Source organism: Emys orbicularis, chromosome 13 (genome assembly GCF_028017835.1).
Source record: "Emys orbicularis isolate rEmyOrb1 chromosome 13, rEmyOrb1.hap1, whole genome shotgun sequence".
NCBI classification, from domain to species: Eukaryota; Metazoa; Chordata; order Testudines; family Emydidae; genus Emys; species Emys orbicularis.
Window position 1 is genome coordinate 9,886,435 of NC_088695.1, and position 22,242 is coordinate 9,908,676.

At 53.4% G+C, this 22,242-nt stretch overlaps 1 protein-coding gene across 2 annotated transcripts in view; it reads right to left on the minus strand.

Annotated features, from left to right (window-relative positions):
• LOC135887969 (E3 ubiquitin-protein ligase TRIM39-like) overlaps positions 1 to 22,242 on the minus strand; it is a 429,124-nt gene that overhangs the window by 128,551 nt on the left and 278,331 nt on the right. The window contains exons 2-9 of one of the 2 annotated variants that reach the window (XM_065415774.1): positions 19,626 to 20,105; positions 17,858 to 17,953; positions 17,002 to 17,232; positions 16,457 to 16,479; positions 16,257 to 16,360; positions 11,380 to 11,400; positions 11,250 to 11,276; positions 687 to 1,784 (exon numbers count right to left, since the gene is read on the minus strand). In XM_065415774.1, the coding sequence (XP_065271846.1) occupies positions 1,225 to 1,784; positions 11,250 to 11,276; positions 11,380 to 11,400; positions 16,257 to 16,360; positions 16,457 to 16,479; positions 17,002 to 17,232; positions 17,858 to 17,953; positions 19,626 to 20,042 (1,479 nt within the window). In that variant the 5' untranslated portion in view covers positions 20,043 to 20,105 and the 3' untranslated portion in view covers positions 687 to 1,224. Of the gene's footprint in view, positions 1,785 to 11,249; positions 11,277 to 11,379; positions 11,401 to 16,256; positions 16,361 to 16,456; positions 16,480 to 17,001; positions 17,233 to 17,857; positions 17,954 to 19,625; positions 20,106 to 22,242 lie in introns of those variants that run through there. The other variant, XM_065415776.1, reaches the window with a different exon arrangement.

Sequence of the window (22,242 nt, forward strand, 5' to 3'; positions counted from 1 at the left end):
CACAACATGGGGATCCAATTTGCAAGAGGACTCCAGAGTTCACCATGAATGCAGAATTAGTGTGCTGGGAAGGATTGTGGTATGTGTGCACATACATTTTTAAATCAAATTAACTCAACTTAATCCAGTTTAAACCCCCTGTGTAGACAAGTAGGGTGGCCACTGACACATCCCCAGATTACTGGACATTACAGAACTTCTGGAACAGGATGGGCCCGCCCTCGTTGGTTTGACCCTGCCCCTGCCATCATGACTTCACAAGCACCACGCGTGCAAAGTAACACTGTACAGAGGACACCGTGGGGACTCTGTTTTGTTAATTGATGTGAGAAAAAGAAAGGAAGGGTCATATCTTGATTACCAATTATATGTAGATAGAAAGTTAAAAATCAAATGACTTAATGCTGACAGAACTTCAAAAACTATTATATAATCTTGGGTGAGTTCACTTAAATATATTGCTTAATTAATTCTATCATTTTTTCACATATTAATTTTCAAAGATGTAGTGCAGGAGGTGGGTGTATGTGCCCTGCCTTCCAGAGAGAACCAGTCAAGACAATAAAGAGAGGGGGAGAGAGAGAGAGAGAGAGAGAGAGAGAGAGAGAGAGAGAGCAGCTGCACATGTGTGTAGTTGTGATGTTTACGACACATGTACATTATAACCGAATAACCTCCTCTGACAATGTAATGGTTTATTTTGTTAAGATAAATATTTTGGATTTCTTGAAATTCCACAGTTGAAATACAGATGACTTTATTTAGACAAGTAAAACTTCAATATAGACTTGAGGGAAGAATCAAAAAATAGATGTAAATAATTCCAATTCTAAAAACACGTTTAGATGCTTGTTTTTGAAATACTGTTGAAATGTAAATTAAAATGTTCTTGTATTTACACCTTGTTACAATAATATTTTCTAAATTAGAATAACCTTTTTTCTTTCATATTTTACATTGAGCTTTCACAGGGGTAGAAAATTCTGACAGGGGTAAATGACCCCATCCACCCCCATCTGCTACCCCTGGGGCAGGGGACAGGGAAAGGAGAGGGCTGGGGGTTCCCAGGTGTCTGTTTTTCGACTGGAAGCTCCAGTTTAACAGGGAAACTGGCAGCGTCCGGTCAGCACAAAAACTTCAGTTGCTGCAGTAACTGGCCCCCAACACTGGGGGCGGGAAGAGCAGCAGCGCTGGGAGGGGACAGTCTGTGCCGCGGGGTCACTGTCAGGGACAGAGATTCCCTCCGGCCTGAGCTGGGACCGGGCAGATTATCAGGGGAGCCGCATTTGTACCCCCAGCGTTGAGATCAGGATTGAAATAAGGGCGGAGCGTCCCGGAGAAGGTGTCAGTGAAAGTGAAGAGATGGGACCCGTCAGTCACATTGTAAAACGAGACCTCACCCACCTCATAGTCCAGGAAAATCCCCACCCGGCTGGGCCTGACGCTCACGGGGAGGGGGGTCGGTGGGGAGGTGCGGGCATCGTATCCCTCATCCCTCAGGCACATGGCCCAGTACCCATTATCAGGTGAGAGAAATCTCTCCCCCTTTCTTTCCACAGATTCCCTACAAACCCCCAGAATCCACCCTGTCTTGTCTCCCACCTCCACCTCCCAGTAACGCCTCCCGCCCACGAACCCCTCAGTGCCCAGGACAATGGCATATTTATCAAATCTCTCAGGCTTGTCAGGCAGATCCTGGCACGTGTCTCGGAGTCTCACACGTTTCCGATCCTCAGACAGGACGAGGTAGGGATTTGCCGTGTCTGGATCCAGAGTCACGTCCACTGGGGAGAGAGTCACAGAGTCAGTGCCAGGGGGGCAGGGGCTGGTCACTGAGATCAAAGGGAAATTAACCTGCGCCCCCGTTAATCGCTGGGGGGGGGGGGTTTGTTGCCTGAGGGGAGTCATGGCCCGTCTAATTCTGAGGAGACAATGAGGGGAAAGGGCAGGAGGAGCGGGGGGGGGGGGGAGGGTGAGAAGCTGTCACTGGAGGCGGGGGTGGGGACAAGTAGATGCTGGGAGAGGAAAGGGGAGGGGGAGGTGACAGGAGCAGAGGGGGTGGAGGGAGGGACATAGGGGAGGGGCGGGCACAAGGGCAATGGGGGGACAAGGGAAGGGACGGGCACCAGCAGGACAGAGGGGGGTGAATGGAGGGGCAGGTTCCAGGGGGTTGCAGGGGGAGAGGGGAGGGGTGGGCTCCATGGGAGAAGAAGGGGACAGACCCCAGGAGTCTGTGGGGGGCAAGGGATGGGGCAGGCACCAGGGGGCAGAGGGGTGTGAGGGAATGGGGGAGCTCCAATGGGGCAGGGGAAATCAAGGGGAGGGTGAGCTGCCAGGGGGTGAGATGATGAGGAGTGGGGCAGGTGGAACCATGGGGGGCAGCAAATGGGCAGGCACTGGTGCCAGAGTGGCAGAATGGGGGTTGAAGGAGCAGGTGAGCAGAAGGGGGGCAGAGAGAGGGCTGTGGAGAAGGCGGGACCTAGGGGGGCAGAGGGGTGTGAAGGGAAATGTGGACACCAGGGTGGCAGAGGGAAGATGAAGGGAGGGGTGGGACCCAGAGGTTAGGAGAAGGAGAGGTGAGGGGTGGGGCAGTGCTGAGGTGAGGGGAAGGGCTGAGACCAGGAGTCCCAAAGGGGGGTGAGGGAAGGGACTTGCACCAGGCAGGCAGAGGGGGCAAAGGAAACAGCAGGCACCAGGAAGGCAGATGGGGCAAGGGTAGAGCTGGGACTTGGGGCAGAGGAGGAGCTGGCACCAGGGGACTGGAGGGGTGGTGAGGGGCGCAGTTGTCACGGAGCCAGGGGGGGAGGGGCGGGGGTGAGAAATAAAGAGAAGGTGGCATGGGTGATGGTGCCAGAGGGGCGAGAGGAGAGCGGGGTCAGTGGGGCAGAGGGTGGTGAGGGGGTGGGCAACAGGAAGGAAGGGGACAAGGGGAGTGTCAGGTGTTGGGGGACAGGGGGAGGGAAGAAAGGGGAAGGCAGCAGAAGGGTGCGGGGGTAAGGGGAAGGGCAGGTGCCAGGGGGTCAGAGTGGGGCTAGAGGAAAGGTGGGCACAGGGGGGTGAGGGAAGGGGTGGGTGTCAGGGGTCAGAGAGGGTGGGGAGAGGGGCAGGTGCCAGGAGGGCTGAGGGGAGTAAGAAGGGCAAAAGCCAGGACAGCAGAGGAGGGTGAGGGATGGGGTGGCCATCAGAGGGTTTGGGGGGGGGGTGATGGCAGTGGTAGGCACCAGGGAAGCAGATGGGGGTGAGGGGAGGGGTGGGAGACACGGCACAGAGGAGGGAAAGGGGAGAGGTGGATGCCAGGACATAGCAGGGGTGTGAAGTGATGGGTGGGCTCCAGGATGCAGAGGATGTTTGGGGGAGAGGGGAAGGTGCCAGTAGGGCAGGGGGAGAAGGGATGGGTGAGTTCCAGCGGGGCAGAGATGGGTGGAGGGCAGGGGCACGTGCCAAGGAGGCAAAGTGGGAGTAGAGGGGCAGGGGCCCAGGGGAGCAGAAAGGGAGTGAGAAGAGAGGGAGGGATGTCGGTGAGGGGTCAGAATAGATGTAGGGTCCCTCACAGGGGTGAAGGAAGGGGCAAGAGCCAGAGAGGGGTGAGGGAGAGGCAGGCCCCTGGGAATCTCTGTTGCTTTCGGGCCATGTGTGGTTGGTTTCTGGCTCAGAGCAGGTCGGTGCTGTTCCCACACACACTGGGGGTGCAGCCCTGCCCCAGGGGGAGCAGCTGGGACTCTCCCTGCTGGCGGGCCCCATGTGCACCACCTTCCAGCCAGGAAAACACCACAGCCAGCCCCTCCCCTCACCGGACCAAGCCCCACCCCCACGGGGCAGTCGTCTGGGTTGGCCTCACTTGGGGGGCATTACAGTGGAAGATTCTGGGGGGGGGGGTATAAATGGGCACTAATAGGCTGATGCTAATGAGGCCAGGGCAGTGGGGAGGGGGCATTTCCCCACTTCCTGCCCCCTCCATCTGGGAGAAGCTGCACCAGGGGCCAGTCCCAGTTCACACCTGCACAGCGCATCTGCACTAGGGGTTTGCACCGGTGCAGCTACATCGGTGCAAGGAAACCCCGGCAGACATGGCCTGGGACACTGCTGTGCCAGGGGCCGTAACCCCTCCCGTCACTGGGGTTATGGATCAATAATTACAGGGGCACTGGAGCAGGGGAGCTGCACTCTGGGCTCCCAGGTTGGGGCCCGACTCACTGGGCTGCAGAGACATTCTCACTCCCACGCTCTGGCCCAGTGCCCATGGCAGTGTTTAGCCACAGGGGGATGTCACTCGGATCCCAGCGGTTTGAGCCCTCGTGGCATCACATGGGGGGATTGAACCTGGGGCTCCCAGCTGAGGGCCCAGCCGCTGGGCTAAAGGCTAGAGGGGAAGCAGCAGCACCTTTTTCTCTTAATTGAAAGTCGACAGCAAACTCGACGTGGATTCGTGAATAGTTTCTGTTGACCCGAAATATAATTTTGCAGCAAATAAACTATTTGTCCAAAACATTTCACCCAGCTCCATTGCAAACTTGTCTGAGCAACTTAGGAGCCCGAATCCCAGTGACTTGCAGTGAGTGACTGTCAACATCCCCAGAAACGCACAGGTACAGGCAGGCCAGGTTCAGGACACTCCAGAGCTGCTGTTTAATTTGCCCTTTGCAGACAAATGCCCCCTGAGGCCCTGATCTCACCCCCACAAATCAGGCTGAAAATGGAGACTTGGCTCCAGCCGGAACTCTCTGCCCAGAGCCATTTGTCCTATGGATGCTGCAAGTGGCACAGACCCTCTGCAGCTGCACCTGGGCGTCTCCCAGAGCAGATAATGGTCACAGAGACCATCTCAGAGCCCGGGACTCAGGCGTCTCCATCTAACGACTGCGCCAGCCGCCCCCCCACTCTCATTAACCAGCCCTGGGTCAGACACGCTGGCAACTTTCACACCCAGACTCTGGAGACACTTTGGGTCCTTCTACACTAGGGTGACCAGATGGCCCGATTTTATAGGGACAGTCCCGATATTTGGGTCTTTTTCTTGTATAGGCTCCTATTACCCCCCACCCCCGCCCCGATTTTTCACACTTGCTGTCTGGTCACCCTATTCTACACAGCCTGCAGAAGCGAGTCTTGGAACGGGGTTGGACAGATTCAGGCTTGTGGGGCTCCCTCTTTGGAATTAAAAATAGCCGCGTAGACGTTCAGGCTCAGGCAGGAGCTCAGGCTCTGAAGCCCAGGATGGAGCCGGGTCTGCCCCTCCCAGCGCACGCAGGGACATTGTCTGTGTCCACGTCCCCTTCACCCCCTTCCTGGGACGGGGAACAGCAGCCCCAGGGCCTCTCCCTTCACCCCCAGGGCAGGGGAGTGAGAGCCTCGGCCTCCTGGGCATTGGGGCCTCCCAACACAGGTTCCTGGGTGAGCGTGAAAGTGTCTCCACCCAGAAAGCTCTGTGCACCCAGCAAATACACAGATGTGCCCGTGGATCAGGATCCGGGATGGTCCTCTCCCCAGGAGTGATGGAACCTCTCTAAAAGCAGAGGGGTCACCGGTGCCCAAACAATGGCCCCACCCTCTCATGCCGGCCCTTTTTCCCAAGCTCCTGCCCCCGCACCACCCCTTCTCCCTGAACCCCCGCTCTCACACCGCCCGTTCTCCCTGACCCAAGCCCCTGCCCTCACACCGCCCCTTCTCCCCAAGCCCCCACCCTCACACCACCTCTTCCCCCCAACACCCTGACCCTCTGGTCGCTCCTCTCGGCCCCCTCCTCCCTCGTCGCTCACCCTTACAGCTGGTAAAAAGTGGGAGGGAATAGCCCTCCCATTGGTAAAAGTGATTGGCCATGGCCTCTGGCCCCACTCTTCCAGTGCCCCTTACTCAGCCTCCAACCCCAGGAGGAGAAGGGCCCTTGGGGCAGTGTCAGTGAGTTCAGTGCTGGGGTTACGAGTGGGGTTTACACCCCGGCTGTTGGAACTCTGTGTATCGAGGGTACGAGGACGTCACAGCGGCCGTGTGAGCCCCCCACTGTCCTGCCAACGTGGCTCAGCCCTGACACCTGCTGGAACCTCTCCCTGGGGAGGAACCGTCCCTGTGGCCCATTCAGGCCTTGGCCTCCCTGCGAAGGTGGCCGGTGAGGCTGCCGTTAATGTGAGTTACGATGTGAGCTCCTGTCTGCTGGGAACCGGACTCTCAGCCTGGGCTGAGATCGGTGACTGGGGAGTGAAAGGCCCCAGCTGCAGGGCCAGCTCCAGGGTTTTTGCCGCCCCAAGCAGCCAAAAAAAAAGCCGCGATCGCGATCTGCGGCACTTCCGCCGCGACTCTACCATCGCCACTTCTTCGGCGGCAATTCGGTGGCAGGTCCTTCCCCCCGAGAGGGAGTGAGGGACCCGCCGCTGAATTGCCGCCGAAGAGCCGGACGTGCCGCCCCCTTCCATGTGCCGCCCCAGCTTGCTACGCCGGTGCCTGGAGCCGGCCCTGCCCAGCTGCCCTCACTGCCCCCCTGAGCCAGCCCAGCAACACCAGCCATTCAGTGCAGTAACAGCGATGCTCATACTTGGCAAGTCCAGTGGGATTAAGGGGGTTGAGCAGAAGGGCTCACAGGGAGGGCAGAGGAGGGGAGGAACAAGTATCAGGGGGCAGAGAGGGGTGAGAGGCAGGGCAGGTGGGTAGAGGGAGGTGTTAGGAGAAGGGATTGGGGAGAGGAAGGTGTCAGGGGGTCAGAGTGGGGCTAGAGGAGGGGTGGGCACGGGGGGGTGAGGGAAGGGGTGGGTGCCAGGGGTCAGAGAGGGTGGGGAGAGGGACAGGTGCTAGGAGGGCTGAGGGGAGTAAGAAGGGCGGAAGCCAGGACAGCAAAGGATGGTGAGGGGGGTGGGGTGGCCATCAGGGGGCAGAGGGGGGTGAGGGGAGGGGTGGGAGACATGGCAGCAGATAAGGGAAAGGGGAGAAGTGGATACCAGGACATAGCAGGGGTATGAAGTGATGGGTGGGCTCCAGGGTGAAGAGGATGTTTGGGGGAGGGGGCAGGTGCCAGGAGGGCAGGGGGAGAAGGAAGGGGTGAGTTCCAGCGGGGCAGAGGTGGGTGGAGGGCAGGGGCATGTGCCAGGGAGGCAAAGTGGGGCAGAGGGGCAGGGGCCCAGGAGAGCAGAAATCGGGGGAGAAGAAAGGGAGGGATGTGGGTGAGGGGTCAGAATAGACCCAGGGTCCAGGTAAGGGAGGGGCAGGAGCCAGAGAGGAGTGAGGGAGGGGTAGGCCCCAGGGAATCTCTCTTGCTTTGGGGTCACGTGTGGTTGGTTTCTCGCTCAGAGCAGGTTGGTGCTGTCCCCACACACTGGGGGTGCAGCCCTACCCCAGGGGGAGCTGCTGGGACTCTCCATGCTGGCGGGCCCCACCTTCCAGCCAGGCAAACCCCACAGCCAGCCCCTCCCCTCGCCCAGCCCAGCCCCACCCCCACGGGGGCAGTTGTCTGGATTGCGCTCACTGGGGGGGCAGTACAGTGGAAGATTCTGAGGGGGTATAAATGCGCACTAATGGGATGTTTCTAATGAGGCCAGGGCAGTGGGGAGAGAAGGGGGCATTTCCCCCACTTACTGCCCCCTCCATCTGGGAGAAGCTGCACCGGGGACCAGTCCCAGTTCACACCCGCACAGCACGGCTGTACTAGGGGTTTGCACCAGTGCAGCTACATCGGTGCAAGGAAACCCTGGCAGACATGGCCTGAGACACTGGTGTGCCAGGGGCCGTAACCCCTCCCCTCACTGGGGTTATGGATCAATAATTACAGGGCCACTGGAGCAGGGGAGCTGGACTCTGGGCTCCCAGGTGGGGGCCCGACCCACTTGGCTGCAGAGTCATTCTCACTCCCACGCTCTGGCCCAGTGCCCATGGCAGTGTTTAGACAGGGGGACGTCATCAGACACCTGGAGCCCAGCGGTTTGAGCCCTCATGACATCACCCAGGGGGATTGAACCTGGGGTTCCCAGGTGAGGGCCCAGCCACTGGGATAAAGGCTAGAAGGAAAGAAGCAGCACCTTTTTCTGTTCATTTAAACTTGACAGCAAACGTGAATAGTTTCTGTTGACTCGAAAGATAATTTTGCAGCAAACAAACTATTTGTCCAAAACATTTCACCCAGCTCCACTGCAAACCTGTCTGAGCAACTTAGGAGCCCAAATCTCAGTGACCTGCAGTGAGTGACTGTCAACACCCCCAGAAATGCACAGGTTTGGGCAGGGCAGGTTCAGGACATCAGCTATGAAACACTCCAGAGCTGCTGTTAAATTTGCTCTTGGCAGACAAATGCCCCCTGAGGCCCTGGTCTCACCCCCACAAATCAGGCTGAAAATGGAGACTCGGCTCTAGCCTGAACTCTCTGCCCAGAGCGATTGTCCCATGGTGGATAATGTTCACAGAGACCATCTCAGAGCCCCAGGGGCTCAAGTGTCTCCATTTAACACCTGTGCCACCCACCCCCCTTACTCTCATTAACCAGCCCTGGGTCAAACACGCTGGGAACTTTCACACATAGACTCTGGAGACCCTTTGGGTTCATCAACACAGCCTGCAGAAGCGAGTCTTGGAACAGGGTGGACAGATTCAGGCTTACGGGGCTCCCTCTTTGGAATTAAAAATAGCCGCGTAGACGTTCAGGTTCTGGCTGGAGCTCAGGCTCTGAAGCCCAGAGTGGAGCCAGGTCTGCCCCACACAGCGCACGCAGGGACATTGTCTGTGTCCACATCCCCTTCACCCCCTTCCTGGGACGGGGAACAGCAGCCCCAGGGCCTCTCCCTTCACCCCCAGGGCAGGGGAGTGAGAGCCTCGGCCTCCTGGGCAGTGGGGCCTCCCAGCACAGGTTCCTGGGTGAGCGTGAAAGTGTCTCCACCCAGAAAGCTCTGTGCACCCGGCAAATACACAGATGTGCCCGTGGATCAGGATCCAGGATGGTACTCTCCCCAGGAGTGATGGAAGCTCCGTAAAAGTAGAGCGTCACCCAGTCGTGCCAGCCCTTCTCCCCGAGCTCCTGCCCCTGCACTGCCCCTTCTCCCCAAACCCCCATCCTCACATCGCCCCTTCTCCCCGAGCCCCGGCCTTCACACTGCCTCTTCCCCCCCCCAAGACCCTGACCCCCTGGTCGCTCCTCTCTGCCCCCTCCCCCCCATTGCTCGCCCTTACATCCAGTAAAAAGTGGGAAGCCTAGCCCTCCTATTAGTAAAAGAGATGGGGCCATGCCCCCCTGGCCTCCCTCTTCCAGTGCCCTTTACTCACCCCCACAACCCTTTGGGGCAGTGTCAGTGAGTTCAGTGCTGGGGGTACGAGTGGGGTTTTACACCCCTCCTGCTGGAGCTCTGTGTATCGAGGGTACGCGGACATCACAGTAGCCATGGGAGCCCTGCACTGTCCTGCCAACATGGCTCAGCCCTGACACCTGGTGGAGCCTCTCCCTGAGGAGGAACAGTCCCTGCGACTCGTTCAGGCCTTGCCCTCCCTGTGGAGGTGGCTGGTAAGGGTGCTGTTAACGAGAGTTATGATGTGAGCTCCTGTGCGCTGGTAACCAGACTCCGAGCCTGGGCTGAGGTCAGTGACTGGGGAGTGAAAGGCCCCAACTCCCATCACTGTCCCCTTGAGCCAGCTGGTTCCTCTTCCCCATGCAGTGTGATACCAGCGATGCTCACACTTGGTGACACCCCCAGTACCTCCAGCGGGCAGGGCGAGGGCCTGCCCAAGGAGCAATGGGCGCAATCTACAGCAAGGGAGACTGAGGCTGGAGATGAGGAAACACTTTCTAACTCTCAGGGCAGTGAAGCTCTGGACCAGGCGCCTAGGGAGGCTGTGGGATCCCCGTCATTGGGGGTTTGTAAGAACAGGACAAACCCCTGCCAGGGATGGTCTAGGCCCTGCCCCAGCACGGGGGGCTGGATTAGGTGACCTCTCGAGGTCCCTTCCAGCCCTGCATTGCCATGAGTCTAGGTCTGTTCAGGGGCTGGGCCAAGGGCCCTGGGGGGTCTAAGCGTGGTGTGTGACACGTGGCAGAGTTAACACTTAGTGACCCTGGCAGCTCAGCGTCCCTGCCAGGGGCCTGGGTTGGCACGTGTCTGGTTGTCTGTACCCAGCTCAGTTGGGTGTTACTGTGCTGTGTGGACAGGACCTGGGATGCCACCTGTCCAGGTTTCCCAGGATCATCCCTTTGTTCAGGTCACTCTCCTGGGAAATCGTGAGTCTGCCAGGACATTATTAGCCCCAAGTGAGATGGGGAGCTCAGGACCAGTAGGGCCCATGTACACCGCACAAGTACCGGCTGTGGGGGGTCACTACCAGGGGGTGGGAGAGGAGTAGATCTGGCACCATGTCCTGCTTGGTGAGGTTTGTGCCTGGCACAGCTCCAGGAACAGGAGCCCATGGGGGCTGGTGCCCTCTCCCAGGGGTGGGATGGGACACAGTGCCTGGGGGTGGGATGGGGAGAGAGTGCCTGGGGTGAGGAGACAGGTGTGGAACAGGAAGATTTCCTGTTTTTTTTGCACCTCAGAGGTGGTGACCCTAACAGGACCCCCAGTGGTGTTTGTGTAACTGCTCTGGGAGGTAGGATACCCCGGAGTGCATGGACCCCTTGGCCAGTGGTGCTGCAATGTGTGTGCATGGCCCCTGGGCTCTCTGATCCCTGCTGGAGCTGCCCAGAGTCTCCCTGCATGCACCAGTGCACACATGGTTGGGCTGGATGCTGGGTACAAACACACAGACACAGCTCAGCTACGGCTGTGAGGCAGAAAAGCTGCCGCGTGGGCTGGGCACAGTTTGTTGTAACTGGGTCAAGGGAATGTCACAAGCTGGTTATAAAAATGTGTCTGCTCTTGCAGTGGGGTCAGGGCCTTCCTCACCCCAATTCCACGGGGACACTGAACAGCTCCTGTCTGGGCATGTTACATTAGAAGGAAATTGTGGCTAAAGCCTGATCTGATCCTGCTGCTGGGAAGAGAGAGCTTGGCAGTTCAGTTCAATTATGGCCAGTTAAGAATGTCCATCCTGCAGATCCCAGGTACCACCTGGGAAAGGTGACACCAGGGGGCAGCATTTCATCACTAATCAGCCCTTTCCCAAAGGGGGCAGGTCCCTGCTCTGCAATAAACCTGGGTTTTGTCTGCCCCTTTCCATCCACCCCAGTGACATTGCTGTTTCTAGCCTATTGAATGTCATAGGAAAATGCTCTGTGCAGGGAAAGGAGCAGAGAGCTCCCAGGGGGAGGTGGAGCCTCACCATGGATAAAACATCAGTGGTATGTACAGTACCTGCGTAGAGCTGGGCGCATCTCCACCCTGCAACCAAACACAGACAGAGGAGTGAGAACGCCCCTGAACACCGACACCCTGAGCAGGAGACAATGTCACACAGGGTGATACAGGGGGGAATGGAACTTACTGAGCTCAGCCTGGAGTTTGTCTGAAAATAAAATAAAGAGAAATGAGTCAATATCACATTATCTTGCAGAGGAGAAGAGAGTCAAAAAGACCTTAAAGCAGGGAAGTTACAATCCTTAGACTCAGCCTGGAAGCTACATCAGCAGCCAGACACCTGCACCCCCTGAGCAACAAAGGAATCAGTAAGGGGAGAAATACAGTAACCCCACCTGGCCAGGTGCAGGAGGTTGTTAGAGCCAAACAGGGATCCCTCTGCAAATGGAAAATATTAACCCTGAGAAGCCAGCAGAAAGGAGCATGCAGTACATCGGGTGAAGTGCATGATGGGAATTAGGAGGCTAAATGGAATTAGAAGAGTGAACAGCCAGAGATATAAAACATACCAGGGAATTATTTCAGTCCATCAGAATCAGGAAGCCTGTGAGAGAATCGATGGGTCCCCTGGATCAGTAGCAGGGAAAGGGAGCAATTGGGGAGGGTAAGGACAATGCTGAGAGACTGACTGGTTTCTTTGCATCAGTTTCCACCAGAAAGGTTGCTGGGGAGAGACCTGCCCTGGAGCTGCTCTGTTCAGGAAATAAAGATCAGGGATCGAGGAGTGAAGAGGAGCTATTGGAACAAACTGACAAACTAAACAGCCAACAGCCACCAAGAGAGCTTAGATCCCTGCAAGATGGCAAATCCCAGGAGCTCTCAAATGACATCAGACGATATCGAACTGCTAACAATAATATGCATCTCTCATTAAAATCAGCTACACTTCTGGAGAATCGGAGGGTTTGGAATGTTGTAGCCAACTTTAAAATTTTGGTAGGAGTAATCCTGAGAACTGCAGCCCAGTGAGCCTTACGTCAGTGCCTGCTAAACTAGTTGAAACTAAAAGAGAATTCTAAAACAGCTCTATGAGAATGATAGGATAAGGTCTGACTAGCAGAGCTGGAAAGGAAACCTGTGTCCCACTAATCTATTAAATTGCTTTAAGTAGGTCAGTAAAATCATGCACAAAGGAGAACCCATTGGCATAACTGATGTGGACTTTCAAAGAGCCTTTAACAAAGTTCCTCACAAAAGGTTATTAAGGAAAATAAGTCATCATGGGGTGAGGTGTAAATTATTGTCCTGGAAAACTGAAAAGCAGCAAATTTCAAACTGTAAGAGGAAATGACCTCTCAAGGTCCCTTCCAGTCCTAGGATTGTATGATTCTATGAAATACTGTTTTATAGCATGCATAATTAGTCTGTGGAACAACTTGTCACAAGATAGCATTGAGACCATGAGTTTAGCAGGAGTAAAACAAAAGATATTTAGATTGACAATGAGAACATACAAATTTATACTGGGTAGGGTTAAAACAAAACAGACAAGCAAAGAAAAAAACCCAAATGGACAAAGGATTCAAAAAGCCCCAGGCAGTGATATGGGAATGTGAATCTCCAGACTTATCACAGTTCTCAAAAAATGCAAGCATTCTAGAGGGCAGAGAAACCCCCTCCTGCTTCAGGGCACAAGCCAATTGCTAACTGATGGGGGTCAGGAGGAAACTTTCCCTGGGGGCAGGTTAGTCTGTCATCAGCCACTAGGGGGTTTCTTGCTCCTTGTGAAGCAGCTACCGCTTCTGTTTTAGAGCCCGATTCAGTGAAACACTTAAGCACACACTGAATAGGGATGTACTGACTCGTGGGCTTAAAGTGCAACATGTGCTTAACTACCCTGCTGAATTGGGGCCCTAGTGAACATACACTAAAGGCCTGTTTAGTTAATTATCCCCAAATAAAACAACTACTTTGAGGTTAAAGCTTTTATGAAAATCAACTATTATTTTTGGCTGAGGGAAGTGAGGCCCCACACCTAACTCAATGGCGTTTCTATCTGTCTGTCTGTCTGTCTGCAATGTGATAAGTTTTCACAACCACATTTCATCAACTCCATTTCAGAGTATGTTTTAGGCATCAGTGGGCAGAAACTTCTGGATTTTGGTGAAAAATGGAAAACTATAAAAGCCTGATATGCACTAAAATCTCAGGATACTGGGTGAGGCAGTGACCTCAGGGTTAGGATTAGGGTCTAGGGTCAGGGTGCCCCTCATCCCCATCCAGCCATCGCCCTAGCCAGGTCACTGGTCCCCAGTCCTTCCAAACTCCTCCCCCCACCACTGATCTAGGGTGACCAGATAATAAGTGTGAAAAATCAGGACAGGTGGTGGGGGGTAATAGGTGCCTATATAAGAAAAAGCCCCCAAAATCGGGACTGTCCCTATAAAATTGGGACATCTGGTCACCCTACGCTCATCCCACTCCCGTGCAGAACCCTGTTGATTTTGGTGAAAACCAGAAACATGGAAAAATGGATTATAGTAGATTTGGTTTTCCAATTGTTACCTAGCAGCTCTGTGTTCTTGGGCAACCAGGGTGCAGTACCCAGCCTGTCTGACTCACAAAAGACCCCCGCCCCCAGCCTCTGCTTGAAACAAAACCGATCAGAAGAAAGACTTACAAAAAGCAATGAAAAGTCATTGGGGACATACCTAAATCCCTGGGATAAGCGACAGGATTAAGGAAACTCCCCTAGCCTCATTTGCATCAAAGATGGGACAAGGAGGCATCTCCATTAGCATACAGACTGGAAAACAGATTCCAAGGCAAGAACCACAGGGAACTCTGGGACCAGAAAAGCAGGGAAGCAATGCATCATGGGGGATCTCTGCTCCAGATGTTAGTGAACCTATGCATGCACACACCCAGCTCAGTGGTTATCAGACCAATTCTAGTAATAATTCCTTTATTGGTATCCAAAATAGTGAAGCTCCCTAATTGCATTGTGAGCTCCCTTGAAGGAACACTGCACATAGCCAACTCCCATTGTCTAGCCTGAACAAAACACCTTTAGTATACTCCCTTGAGCCATCAGTTTACCCATAAACAAATCTAGGGTTCTCTTCCCCAAACCATTATTGTTTCCCTACAAAAACCCCTATCCATACTCAAGTAAGTGTTCTGATGCCTGATCCAAAATCTGCATCAGTTCCACTGGGACTTCATCTTCTCCTGACTGATTGTGCTGGGGGCTCTGCCAGTCTCCAGCACTCCGGACCCTCAGCTACCACCATCACCTGGGACCCCCCCGATCGATTCAACGGTCACGGAGTAGTGAGAACACACACACACACTCTCTCTCTCTCTCTCTCTCTCTCTCTAGGTATAGCCTTCTGCAGGGGTGGCTCTATGTTTTCTGCCGCTCCAAGCATGGCAGTCAGGCGGCCTTCGGCATGCCTGAGGGTGGTCCGCTGGTCCCGCGGATTCGGTGGCGTTTCTACGGGTGGTCTGCCAGTCCCGCGCCTTCGGAGTGCCTGCTGCCAAATTGCCGCCGAAGCCGTGGGACTGGCGGACCTCCCACAGGCATGCCACCGAAGGCTGCCTGACTGCCACCCTCACGGCGACTGGCAGGCCTCGCCCCACGGCTTGCCGCCCCAGGCATGCGCTTGCTGCACTGGTGCCTGGAGCCGCCCCTTGCCTTCTGACCCTGACTGGTGTGATCAGTTCTAGTTTTGTAAACCTGACTTTTATAATCAAGTTTAAGTTAGATTTAATATTATAACTGTTTGTTTGGCTCCCCTATGGTTATTACCTGGAAATAAATAACTTTCATGATTAAGCTGGTTGCTTCTCTCTCTCTCCCCCTTCCCCCTCCCCCTCCCCCATGGATGTTTTTTGGTTTCCTCATTTGCTCTGTAGCACGTTCCTCGTACCTAAGCTAAAAGATCCCTGCAGCGCTCAAAAATCCTGTGGGGTTTGCTCATCAAGTGGGTTACTACCAGAACGATTGTAACGTGAAAGTGGGGGTAGGCACGTGCTGAACCTGGGACATATGAGTGTGGCAGACTGAAAGTGCTGCTCAACCCAGCCTGCTCAGGGTTACTCTATTCCAGTGCGGTGCCCATGGCATATGACGGTGACAGCTTGGAAATGCTGCTCGACCCAGCCTACTGAGTGCAGGGACATATAAGGGGTCAGATTGGGAGTGCTGATTAACCCGGTCCTCTCACACATGCTCTGGTAATGCGTATGTCTGTGTGTTCATCTGATTCTGGGGCTGGAAGAACTGAGCCCTGGGGAACCTAGGTCCTGCACGATAGCTCCATTGGGAGGGGACTTGTAGAAGGGAGAAGTAGAGCTCTGTATGCGAACACAAGTGACACAAGCAGCACATTGATAGAAGTACAGAACCCCCTGCCCCCAGAAGAGTGACCCTAATAAATGAGTGTACCCCAAAGTAACGGGCAAAGCTGGCAACAATGCTCAAACACTGTGACAGGGTCACACTCTCATGAGTAAGTCTCACTCACTGAGCAGCAAACCACTGACCCAACCTCACACTGGGCTGCACTCAGAGCAGACGAGGGGCCCGTAGGATTCAGCTTGCTACCCAGTAACACACGGCCCAGGTCACACTGAAGCAGCCAGACCAGCCCCTCCTCCAGCTCAGAAAGTTCGGCCAGCCTTGGCTAATGGGGGCTGAGGCAGTGCTGAGCGGTGGTCACACCATGCAGCCCTCACATGCCCCAGGAAAGAGGCACAGACATGTCATCTGTTACCAGTCTGTGCAGCACCCAGCACGATGGGCCCAGTCCAGGCCTCACAGCACCTGGGTCAGTGACACCCATTAACTCAGCCATGGAGGGGTCAGGATGTCAGAGTGATGGGGCCTGGTCAGATACCTGGGCAAGTACCAGCAGGTGGCTGTAAGTAGCAGGCAAACTGCCCAGCACTCAGCGCATCAGCCTCCAGCTATCACACAGCTCCAAGCTGGTCAACTGGGTGCATGCGTGTCCTGGGGTCCCAGGCACAATACAGCTGAATATCCCAATAGCTTCCACTCACCTATGAATCTTTTCAACACTTCATTCATGTCAAGGGAAATTTTATACACGTCCTTCAGGTCAGTAGAAACAGCTTCTGGTTCCTGGAGTTTCACATTCTCACTCCTATGAAGAAAACGTCCCATCATCACTCAGCTGCTCTGTACACACATCCCAGAACCACCACCAGGAATATAAGAGCAATGAAAGTGGGAAACACACCTGCTCAATGTGCTTTTCACATCCTGAAAGGAAAAAGAGAATCAATGTTCTGTATTAACACAATGTGCATAAAACTGAGTGAGTCTCACTCTGGGCATCAACCTTTCATCTAGAAAATAGATCAACCCTCCCAGGCTTCACTGTTTTGTGGTAAAATCTCACACACCATTTTGCATTAACACTTGTTTCATGTATGTAGGTGAGACAGGAATTTAGCTAAAGGATTCTCCCTTCCAGGGACCCAGCCCATCAGTATCTGTTTTTATTGCCTGGGTTGGGTCCAATGTACTGGGGTCAGAGCAGGGATGGGTTTAGCTCAGTATCATTTTTGTTATCATCCATTTAATCGCCCATGGCCTCACTGGGTCTCCAGGAGGAGAATTCCCCTCGGACATGAACTGAGATATTTTGGAACTGATGGAGCCCTTAGCCGGATGTTCTGTTTGTCAGGAAACCACAGACACATTTACTCTCATTGTTGGGATTCAGACCCAGGGATCTGAGTTATAATTCTGGATGGGGGGAGAATTTTGATGCCGTCTCACCTTTAGCAGCTCGACAACTGGTTGCTGACACTTCTCCTCGATCTCTGTGATCAGCTGCTGCAGAGAGGAGCTTTGCTGGGAGAGTTTGGTTATATTTTCCTGTAGTCTCTGCAGAGTCGCCCTCTCCTCCTTCTCCAGGCTCTGCAGAAGCAGCTGCTCCTCCTCTCTCAGCAGTGTGTGCAGTCTGTTAAATTCACCTGTAATCATCTCTCTCCTGTTCTTCACTTTCCTCTGGAGATAGAAAAATAGGAAAGGCACAGAGAAAACGTGAGCCAGATGTTGAGTTACACAGACTGGACCTATGTCCGTGAAGCAGGGGATATTAGATCAGTATCAGGTTTGTAAGGATAGTTACTTATTTGGGAAACGTAGCATAAAGGGTGTGGTTTAGTTCAGAGTTAATATGGCCAGTTCCATAGCGGGGTTGTCTAGGGTGCTTTGGAAAGATGCAGTTAGACAGGAGGGGGCAATAAGGAGCAAGCAGCAGGCGACGGGCCTTGGGGGAGGGGGTGGGGGAGCTGCAACAGTGAGCGGGGAGCCTCTGGGGAGGGGGCTGAGTGGGAGCAGGGCATGGGGCAGAGCAGGAGGGGAGCGTGGGCAGGGCCTCGGCGAGAGCAGGAGAAATGGGGGTGAAGCAGTGGGCAGGGAGATGATCAAGGCACCGGGGAGGTTCCAGCACTCATGCCCAACCTACCCGAATGCCGGAGGCATGCGCTGCCCATGGCCGGCACCAAGCCTGTGCAAGGGAGCAAACAACCAGAGCAGGTTCATAACCTCATCCTGGAGCTTTACGGCCCCGTCATTCCTGGGAGCTGCAGGGGGAAGGGCTCAGGGAGGAATAAACCCGGACACCCACCTGCCACTCTGTGGTTTTCTCCTCCTCTTCAGACATCAGAGCCAGGGCCTCTTCCAGCTCCTTCCTCAGAGGGCCCAGGGCTCCCTGGAGTTTCACCTGCAGGGGCATCATGTGCGATAAACAGTCATTAGTCTGCCTGTCCGATGGGTGGACAGTACTGTACATATTGGCATTTCGTACTCCAGCAGTAAATACCCTGGAAGCGAGCAGCAGACTCGGCTCTGCCGGCCCCAAAGGCCTCATGGGAGCAGAGACGCCAGTCTCAGAGCAGGGGCTCTGCTTCCTGCAGACACTTCAGACTTCTCAGAGCCTGTGTTTGAGCTAAAGTTTCCCATCCCTGAGCACAGGCCAGAGGGGAAATAGCTGGGAAGGTTCTGAACAATCCCTCCTGCCAGTGAGAGTGAAGAGGTTGGGACAGCACCTCGCTGCACTGTGCCCAGACCCAGGCCAGGAACAAGACCCCACTGTGCTCTCATCTGTCCAGGCTCCCATGTGGCCTCCCTCAGGCATCAGCTGAGCACCGGAGCCAGCGCAGTCCCATGAACTGTACAGGGTGAAGCTGTGAGGTGGCTGGAGGTCAGTGAGGAACAGGGACACACTCGGTCTGGGGGAATGTGCCACCCATAATTATAACTGCTCAGAGCTGTAATAACCCAGGGCTCTCTTCCCCTTTGACAGTGTGTGATTCCTTCACACATCACAGCAAAGTGCTCCTGCCCCATCAGCCCCACTCTGTGCATCACCATCAGCCCCACACTCATGGCAGCCCCCCAGAGCCCCTTCCAGAAATTTTCCCATTTCACTCTTTTCTCTGAGCCCTGGAGTTCTCTCCTCCTCTCTGCCCAAGGGCCCAGGCTGCTGCTGAGAGCTCCTGGGGAGCTGTTCGGTGACACCCCTGCGGTGCTGCTGCAGGGAAGCAGTGAGGGAGGAGCCAGCAGGGGCTAGTGAGAGACAGGAGGCAGAAAAGCAGCCTTTGCATCCAGCAAAACAGCTTCATAAATGAGCAGGAATCAGACTGGGGGAAGGGCAAAGGTGGCTGGATTCTTTGAAGCTCCACCCACAAAATAAGCTCCACCCATTAGAGTCACCAAAAGGAGACACCATGATCTGTTCACAGTAGATGGTGCAATGTTCAAAACAGGATGGAGTTGCTGATTGGCTCCAAGGGGCTCCTGGGGCCAGACTCCCCTCATGTAGCTAGACTGTACCACTGGACTCTGATGGGCTCTCTGGGCCTGGTCCTCCTTTACTGGGGGGGAATAAGAGGTGGCATCTCCCAAACATCACCCGCTTGTGGCACCGGAAGGAGGCGTCACTGGCAATAAATGGTGCCGAGCTGTAATTCTCCCTCTCTGGTCTCACAGGGGAACAAAATAATTAACAGTGTTGATATTTAAATGATCAGTTCTCCAGTCTCAAAGTCACACACTCACATAGACTGGCCTGCAGCTCTTGTGATTTAAACCTCACTGATTGTTAGCACCGGCCATTGTGTAAAAAGTCCCCTTATTTCAGCAGTGGACTCTGAGTTTGAAAAGCATTCAGAATCTCAGAGAAAAGTTTCCAACATCAGATATCTTTTAAGACTTGATATTTGATTCTGTCACCACACTGCCAGATCATTAATTTTGTTATAGCATCTCCCCTACAATGAAGGCTTTACAGAGCTGAATGATGCATCAAAACTGTGACAGGCAAATTTCAGTGAAATCAGCCTGTAATTCAAATCCAAAGTTATTACCCATTAAACTTGCCAGCAATTCCCTACCTTGTACTCCTGGGCAGCCTCCTTTATGGGAACCACCGTGTGAGCTCTGTGAGCCCAGGACAGATGGCAAACCACACAGACAGAAGTTTGATCCTCTTCACAGAACAGTTTCAGAGTCTCCTGGTGTTCCCCACACACCCTCTCCTCTCCTGCTCCCTTTGCTGCCTGTAAACTCAACCGTTTGGCTATTTCTACAACATTTGCCAGCTGCCTGTTCGGCCTGAGGTTTCCCTGTTGCACAGTTTCTCTGCACTGAGGGCAGGAGACGGCTGTATCCGATCCCTCCCAGCACTGGGCGATGCAGGCTCGGCAGAAATTGTGCCCACAGTCTATAATCACCGGGTCCTTAAAATACTCCAGACAGATGGGGCATGTAGCTTCCTCCCGGAGACTTTCCACGGGGTTGTCTGTGGCCATGGCTCCCTCTGGACAGTGTAACAGGGTTAGTCTCACTTTCCTGAGCTCAGAAATATGTCCCGCCTGCAGCAGCAGCAATTGGGTGTTTCCCTTCCTGGAACTGACTTGGGCTGTTTGCTGAGCTGGAGACAGATCACCCCTAATGTTCCAGCCCTGGAGGCTTTGGTGAGAAATGTCCCAATAAGAGTCTGATCCTGCAATCAGCCCCCTCTGCTGGTGTGGGGGGTCACTGGGGATTCACATGGACACCAGCTTCCCCTTGTCCTGATGAGCTGACAGAACTGCGTGTCTAAGGAGTCATATTTAGGCTTGGCAGAATTCATTTGATTTATGTAATTTTGACAGATAAGATTCATATTTGTAAGAATGTTTATATATTTATCTATTTAAACTTTCAGTTTTTATCAATATTATTGTTCACAATTGTGGGAAATTGGGGGGGAAATCAGACAATATTTTTGTCAGACTAATTCTTATGACAGTAGACAGATTCAAAAAGTGTAACTGTTAAAACACAAGTTGTCAACATTTCATGTCAAAACATGCTAAGTAAATATCCTTAAATTAAACTCTAGTAAATTATCAAGCAGCATTTTTCTTACTCTACCTATTGGTCCATTTCAGTTCTTATCAATGGAAATATTTTTTCATCAGTTTATGTGTGTACAGTGAAATCAACATTTACTGACATCAACTGATAAAGTCTAATCCTTCCAAGTCTAGGGATATTCAATTCACAGGCCAAAAACTTGGTGAAGCTGGAATCCATGTTTCAAAGGCCTGATTCTAACATACGCTAAGGCAGCTCTGGCTCAGTGTAAAGGAGATGCAGTGTCAGAAGTGTTGCCAACATTCCTGTTTTTATAATGAATGTCATGATCATAAGAATGGCCAGACTGGGTCAGACCAATGGTCCATCTAGCCCAGTATCCTGTCCTCCAACAGTGGCCAATGCCAGGTGCTTCAGAGGGAATAAACAGAACAGGTGATCGACTGATCCATCCCTTGTTGCCCATTCCCAGCTTCTGGCAAAGAGAAGTTAGGGACACCTAAACAAAGGAAGTTTCTAGTTTTTTTGGTTGCAGAGAAAAAACTTAAAATGTGATCTGAATCATCCTAAAGCCTGATAAGCCAAAAGGCAAATCGAAAGAACTCAACGTTTATTTTTATTTTTTAGTCTCACTAAAGGCAATCACATCATTTTGGGGGTCCTGACTCATGATTTTCAAGAGTTTGGGGTTGGCAATATTGTGCCACTGAGAACTCAGGCTTTAAATCCCTATCCTCCATGGAAAGCCCCCTAATTTCATGCCATCATTTATCTAACACACCATAGTTAACGGATAGGGAAATAGAGGGGGCAAGGTGTGGGAATGCACATGGAGCTGGGCTGTGGGCCCAAGCAGCAAATGAGCACAGCCCCCCTGGATTGGGGGTGAGCTAAAGGAATCACTTACAATGCTCAGTTTTATATTTAGGTCCTTAGAGCCTTTGCTGGAGAAGCCAGGCCTGAAAACATGAACTGATCACTGCCAAGGCACTATTGCCACCACCATGTAATCAAAAATCAGGAGGCTGCTGAAGAAAACATGAGCGTTTTTCTTCTAAAAATTATATTCTGGACGGCTTGTTTGTGAGCAAGCCGTCAGGATTTACTCTGGTCACGTTCTCAACCTTTTCTACTCAGGCCCGAGAGCAAGAAACTTACTTTTGTTAAAGTGAGAGCTGAGATGGTCACATAATCACAGGATTCCAGGAGCTGGGGTGTTAAGAGAAACACCAGCTAGTGAAGGAGTCAGTGTGAAATCAGGAAAGTTTGTGACAATCCCAATGTGACATTTTGGTGATTTGATGTGTACAGGAAACAGCTGCACTTCTAGCGATTGCAGGTCCTTACCTGGCCCCATCACTGCACTGTCTGAGCAACTCACAAACTTCCATGTGCTTAGACTCACCATATAGCTGTGCAGAGATGACCCAGACCTGCCAATAGTGTGGGGGGGCAGAGTCAGGGCATTGCCTTCAGCTGAAGTTACTGAGCATGCTCAGTCTGTGTGAGCATGCTCACTATAAGCCAAGCAGCAAATCAGGGGGGAAGACACATAGGTTCATTTGTCCCCCTCCTCCCCACACAATGTCTCTGCTGCTGTGCAATGTGGAAGGGTTGTTACCCCCATTTAGAAGAGGGGAAAGTCAGGCA